Consider the following 7500-nt stretch of genomic DNA (forward strand, 5'->3'; position numbering starts at 1 on the left):
AAGTATAGCTTTAAATTATTAAACAAGTCTGCTGATTTAATTAAATTATAACTTTATTTTAAAAGATAAAGAAAATGTCAAAAATGAATTGAAAAGGGTTTTGACATTCAAAACGTACCTATTCAGTGACATGTAAAGACAATGCAATACACACAAACAAATCGTGTCTTGTTGTCGTCTCAGGTTTGCTCTTCTGTAATCTTGAAACAGCGTTGCTCTGACATTTCGTGAAGATGTGTAGTGTGGATACTTCTTTACTCTATACCGAATACGACCCAACAAGTATTGAGAACAACCGTGCTTCTCAAATTTGTTTTACGTCCAAGACTTATCACTATCCTTTTTGGATCTGGATAGAGATTTGACCCAACAAGTTCTCAACGGGCACCTTTATATCATCACACTCTTTTATGGTGATGTGATATTACGACATCCGTCGCTTTTTAATTCATCACCGTCCGACCAGCCTTTAATAACACAGTTTGTGGTCTTCTGTGCTATATTTAGTGTGTTATGCGGGCTTTGCGAGCGACCACCGTCCCTCTGCTCGTCGGCCAGGTATTTGGCCACATACATTGCGTTTTCACTCCGGTTTGCCTGATTGGCGATCGACCCTCGATCAAAACGGAGCGTGTATGGAGCCTTTTACCGAACCGATCCAGTATAACACAGTTTCGGCCTTCTCTGTGTTTTACTTTATTGGAACATATACATAGTAACAGATCTGCCTTCTCCGTACTATGATTTTATTGATCTTTTTTTTGTTATTGATCAGACTGATATTGCATAAATGTGCCTTCTATATGCCCTGCTTTTGGTCACCCGTTTACGGACTTACACAGTGCAGTAACCTGCACTATGCCTTGCTATATTCCGGCCCCAAACGTTTTTCACACAATCAACCCTGCATTGTGCGAAGAATAGCGACGATTTGCGGCCTGCCATGGGTTTATATAACCATGGTGAGTAGTATTCATAGTACGTGACAGTAACGTGACAGAGTACACGAAAAAATATTGCCATGTTTCATGATTGATGAATGGCACGGGGTTGAAATAACGTCCGAGAACAAGATTCTATGATTCGGATAGAAAATAAACGGACACATGTCCTGTGTAAAACCAACAGTTGTGAAGAAAATAAACAGACACACCATTCTGTGTAAAACCAACAGTTGTAAAGAAAATAAACAGACACTTGTAAAGAATATAAACAGAAACATCATACTGTGTAAAACCAACAGTTGTAAAGAACTTATACTTTGACAATCTGCTACAAAGAAGAGCCAATTAAGCGCTGCTTTTCTCATCCAGGCGATAGATAATGTACAATTGGTATACAAATGTTGTACAATTTCCGAAAAGGATTAATAAAGTTTATTATTATTATTATTATTATTATTATTATTATTATTATTATTATTTATTATTATTATTATTGTTATTATTATTATTATTATTGTTATTATTATTATTATTATTATTATTATTATTATTATTATTATTATTATTATTATTACAAAGCAATACACTGGATGTGTGGAGGTGTTAATTACACGGAGTAACAATCTTGTGCGGCTATGTGGTCTAGTGGTATGACACTCGTCTTCGGATCGGAAACCCCTGGGTTCGAGTCCCGTTCTGGGCAACACTTAGTTGAGTCCTTAGAAAAGGCTCTTTACTTACATTCTCTCATGGTACTCATGTGTAAAATAAGAACCTGGCCTTTAACATTATTGTCTTTGTCGAATAATGTATTTTCACCTAACAGGCATCGCGTCTCGTCCTATAGATAGCATGCGCTTGGCCAATGGGTTCACAACATTGCCATCCGGAAGTATAACGGACCAACACACAAACTCTGTGTAACCATGAACTTTTATAGTCTGGTTAATACAGTTTAGTGAGAACAACTCACAAACGCGGATGGCAAAAACAATAACAAAGGCCTGAGTGACGTCATCTGCATACTATCTATATGTTAAGTGTTGCTGTTGGCTATGGACCCCTTGTAAATTGCTTTAAGCATGTTTGGTAGACATTACTCTATATTAAACGCCCAAGTTTGTTTTTGTCATGCTCTTTGTTGTTGTTGTTTCTTTGTTGTTGTTGTTGTTTGTTTTGTTGGTTTTTTTTTTTTTTGTCGTTTTTTTTGTTGGGGGGGGGGGGGGGGGGGGGGGGGTCTTTTAAAAAAATAATTGATATACGCCGGCCGTAGGACTAGCAAGGGACAGTATTGCCAACCGAAAAAAAGAATGAAATAAATCCAATAACCAATTAGGGTTCCTTTTAGAAGGGAAATAACTGCGTAAAAGTCTACCACACTATCAAGGTAGAAGAGTTATTGTTGTATATTTACGAAACGGCCAAGACTCTAGAGAGAATCACACATGATGTTGTCTGTCTGAGAATCACTAAATTTCTCATGATAAGTCTGGAAATTTGCCCGTAAAAGTACATTGAAATACTGCTACTTTGGTGTCATGTAATTATCGATTTTTAAAAAAAAAAAGATAATAAAACTGAACTAAAGAGATTCAGAGTCCGGATTGCTCAGTTGGTAGAGCACTCGCTTCACAAGCAAAGGACCAAGCTCGATCCCGGGTGCAGTCGCAGTGAATGGGTAGCTGAATCTGTTAGATTTGGTGGAAAGTACTTTGCGATAGACTGGCGTCCTAGCCAAATGATAGCAAGCAATTGCTATTGCCCCAATTCACGCTATAGAAAATGGGATAAACTCCGGCTCCATGGTCCGAATGGCTCTGAAGGTCTACTTACTTAAAGAGATTGGACACTATTTGTTGCCACGATAGACATAGATACTCAAAATAGAAGTCTCGGGATTAGTCTATGATTACAAAGGTGCATAGTTCTTTCACCGAAACATTGCGGTAATCTTTGAACAGGCCTCTATCATATAAGGAAATAATAAAGAGGGATGGCGATGGCCGGGCAGTATGATATCTTGTCTTGTAACAAAGACAGAAAATGTACATGCAGAAAAGTGACTGAATGGGCGATATCGCTTGCATAATTCTCCCCAGGAATAAATAGGTAATACTGAACAGAGCACGGGCAAAACTTGGGAGAACAGCAACTGTAAGCATGAAAAGTGTGTGTGTGTGTGGGGGGGGGGGGGGGGGGGGTGACTGAGACTAGCTTGTGTACATGTGGATGCCCAGAGCAGACGATGGAGCACATCCTTAGAGAATGCCAGGATGGGCCCAGCTGTACTGACCATGACCTAAGAGTCTGATCCCCAGATGCTGTGAAGTGGGTTCGGTGTTGGAGCGACAAGCTATGATTATTGTTTGATCTATGTAAAGGCATTTCACACATATAATTATCTCTCCCAACTCAGTACCTAAGTGGACTGTTATTGGTTATTGGCTGTTACGGAAATTGTATTAATGCCAGTATATGCAATGGCACCTAGCAGGCGACTTTAAATGTATAGGAAATGAGATTAGTGGAAGAGTAGCGTCCCTTGATTGGACGTCACCGGTGGAGAAATTATTTGTAAACAAACCAACTACAAGCCAAGCGCTCCAAATAATAAAAATTATTATTCATATTTCTGTACAAAAATGCATAACGTTGATTGATATGCATTTTTGTACAGAAATATGAATACTAAATTTTGTATTTGGAGCGCTTGGCTTGTAGTTGGTTTGTTTACAAATAACTTCTCCACCAGCGACTTCCAATCAAGGGACGCTACTCTTCCGCTAATCTCATTCCCTATAGAAAAAAAACTTGAGCTTTTATATAGAACACTATTTGCTAAACGTGCTCAAAACGCTTTACAAGGGGTCCCTGACGAACAGCAACATATAACATGTAGAACGAGTCATGAAGCCTATTAGGCGATATTACATTTTTTTTCCGACAGAGACAACGCTGTAAACGACCAGATTCCCATTTTACACCTGAATACGGGGAGAGAATGTGAGTAAAGAGCCTTTTCCAAGGACTCACAATGCGCCAAACAAGGCTCGAACTCAGGACCTTCCGATCCAAAAGCGAGTATCATACCATTAGACCACATAGCCTTATAGAATGGAGAGTTGGGTTCTATATAGCCTGTTATAGTAAATTATACAAATCCATGTACCAACCATATTTCACTGTCCTTGCCCACGTCCTAAAACAACATTCTAAAAGGTTTGTAGAAAACACTGCCAGACAATGCAAAAAAGAATAATTGGGGAAAAAAACATCCTAAAAATCAGCCTGTCTCGCCTGGGGCTGGAACCCGATACCTCCTGATCATACACATTATTTCATATAATTTTACCTCCTAATTGGTCGACTTGATATCCTTAACTGCTCTCCTTACCAGCTATTTTCGGAATTTTACACCAAAACTTCATACTCACCCAACACAAAAATAGATTTTTCAAACAGATTAGCAACGAGTATATTCTATATTTTGTTCAGAAAATGAGCTCTGCAATACAATGTCGAGTTTTTTATGGCTATAACTATAAGTACATGAAATCAGAATAAGGAAATTGTTGGCTGCATCGTAACGAATGTGACGATTTTCCTATGGGTGGTAAGGAGAGGGTTAAGTGCTAAGTAGTCTTCGTGAATACTCACCACATAATCACCCGTAATCCACTTCCAGTCCTTTGTCGCGTTGTAAGGAACTTCTACAAGCCCGATCCAGTATTTAATATTCGCCACAAATCCTGTGATCAGATCGATACAAACAAGAAAAGAAAAAAAGATGGGCTTTTATATAGAGCAATATCCACTAAACGTGCTCAAAGCGCTTTACAGAGGGTCCCTTACCAACATCAACACGTAACATGTAGAACGAGACATGATGCCTGTTTGGCGATAATATTACAATTTTTTTCCGGACAGATACAACGCTGTTAACGACCAGGTACTCATTTTACACCTGAGTACGGTAAGAGAATGTGAGTAAAGAGCCTTTTCCAAGGACAACTATGCGCCGAGCGAGGCTCGAAGCCAGTACCTTCCGATCCGAAAGCGAGTGTCATACCACTAGACCACATAGCCGCACAAAGAAACATTTCCAGATGACAATGTAAAGTGATGTGACATACGCTTCCACCTTGAAAATAGTATATGGTCTTGTGGTATGAAACTCGCTTTCAGATCAATATTTAATGACCATTTTTTTAAAAATTGGCATTAAAAGCACCAAATTGGCATCCGTGACCGACCGACGTTTCGTTTGGTATTCCCTTTAATTACAATGCTGTTATCATCCCTAATTATAAATTACTTGAATTCATTGAAGCATGAAGCCTTTTTTACAAATTATTAGTTATGAAATATCTAAGAAAATGACTTTGAGGGGTGGAGTAAAGGTATTCTTTCACGGGTTTTGATTTATTTTGTTTACAATAGCTATAGCTTTTTAAAGTTGTTTAAATGAATTTTCTTTTTAACTCTCTTGATCCCGACCATTTTCAGGATAACGAGTCATAACGAGTCAACAGAAAGAAATATTTTTAAAAATCTCAAACTTGATTTTTATTTCGTGAATTATTAGCCATGATAAAAATAACTTATTTAATAAATCCAAAGCCATGAAATAATGCTATATAATTATATATTCGGATTATCCTCCAAGCAAGACCGCTGAATTAAGATTGAAACGTCTGTATAGGCTTAAGATTGAAACGTCTGTATAGGCTATATTTAATCTCCCTTCCCTCCCACCCCCCCCCCTCTCTCTCTCTCTCTCTCTCTCTCTCTCTCTCTCTCTCTCTCTCTCTCTCTATCTCTCTCTCTTATATATATATATATATATATATATATATATATATATATATATATATATATATATATATATATATATAACACGAGACTATTTTACCAGACCACCATACCGCCCACTCACCCTTGATGGCTCTATGGTCAGCAGCATTTAGAACCGTCGCTAAATCAGCTCCATCTTTCAAGCACGTTTTCCGAGCGTCGTCCCAGCTCTTGATATCTGTGGATTGCTTGTAACATTTTCCAGATTTTGGTGTGTAGCCTTGTGGGCAATTTTCTGTTACTGCGTGATAAGTTAGGAATTAAAGCATTTTTTTTTTTTAAAAGTGGTAAAAATCTAACTTGTCCATAATTTGGGACCTCTGATCTTTGGTTTGAATCTAGTACTTTCATGCCAGATTAAAATCTGGCTCAAAACTCAAAGAGATCAACAGAATTAGTTGTAGAATGTAAATTTATTTACGGTTTGAGAAATTCCATTGAATGAATAAAGCTATATTTAATAGATCATTCTAGATACCCAACAGACCAAATTCTTTGTTTCTGGGTGGGGTTCCTGACCTCCCATAGTGGGCAGGGAGGTACTGAATGCGTCTTCTATCCCCCTATATCTGTTTTCCAACATGCTTTCTGTCTTTGTTTTGGAATGAGATTATTTGGTTTTGTCCTGGTCCTGGCCGGATGCCCTGGCTGAGAGGGAGACAGTTAGTTTTGGGAGATGATTTTTTTCCTTGTAAATCATCGCTGTCTTATACACTGTATTATGTTTTCTTTATATATGATTTGTAAAACATTTGAGTGTATTCCTCTTGGTGGGGACCTGTGCTTGTGTCTGGATGAGACTTTTAGTGATCTCAAACTAAGTACTTTGACAGCGTGCTCTTGGAATCTACACCTGTTTCTTATTTGAACCAATTTCCCTTTGTCTTACCTTTTCTTGGGTGCTTTAATTGTAATTCTAGAACTTTTTACTATCGCATTTTCTTCCTTTTTACTGGCGCTGATATGACCTTTATGTGTTGCAAGTGCCGTAAAACCCTTAAAAACAAACAAAACAAAAACAAACAAAATTCTTTGTTTCCGCTCCGAGACTCATAACCGTGGATCTTATTCGTTAATTAGATGTGCAAACCAGGGCATCTTTCATTGTGTGGCTTTAGCCATAATTCATCAAGTCATCTTATTTTTGTTATTATTTACAGACCATTGATGCACATTTAAATAATACAGTGATAATCTAAATAGATACGAATTAACTCATGTGTGGACTCAAAGGTTAAAAGTTCCTCATTGGACGCCGCTGAAATACAACCAGACCATTGGTTTCTTCAGCGCCAACCATACAGATACAGATACAGATACAGGTATGATGTCGGGGCGAATCCTCTACTTTAGATGTAGTTTTTGACTTAACTTTTAACCTTTGAGTTCAAACAAATTCAATATCTTTATTGAGCAGTGGACTTTGCGTCTTGAACTACAGAACAAAAATCAATTTCTTTTATTTTTCTATTTTGACTTTTAACCATTTACTTCCGCATACTCTGGAAAAACATGTATTTAAAAATTTGGCCAGAAAACTCGTCCTTCGAATGTCGATCGATTTAAAATTTCAATGATCCTCGTCTTGGCAAAATATATCAAACCTGAGACTTCTCAAAGTTTGAGAGATTTGAGAGTTTTTACCAAGATGAGTGTCATTTCAATCAATCGATATTATTTGAAGGACGAGTTTTCTGGCCAA

At 37.7% G+C, this 7500-nt stretch overlaps 1 protein-coding gene across 1 annotated transcript in view; it reads right to left on the bottom strand.

The window, feature by feature from the left end:
- The window catches only part of LOC144979834 (lymphocyte antigen 75-like), a 25469-nt gene that overhangs the window by 4453 nt on the left and 13516 nt on the right, over positions 1–7500 (bottom strand). Inside the window, exons 5-6 of the mRNA XM_078927009.1 lie at positions 5881–6039; positions 4602–4693 (exon numbers count right to left, since the gene is read on the bottom strand). Coding sequence (XP_078783135.1) covers positions 4602–4693; positions 5881–6039 — 251 coding nt within the window. The remainder of the gene's footprint in view (positions 1–4601; positions 4694–5880; positions 6040–7500) is intronic.

The sequence above is a fragment of the Berghia stephanieae genome, chromosome 9 (genome assembly GCF_034508935.2).
Source record: "Berghia stephanieae isolate SIO BIC M18660-M18661 chromosome 9, UCSD_Bste_1.3, whole genome shotgun sequence".
NCBI lineage: Eukaryota > Metazoa > Mollusca > Gastropoda > Nudibranchia > Aeolidiidae > Berghia > Berghia stephanieae.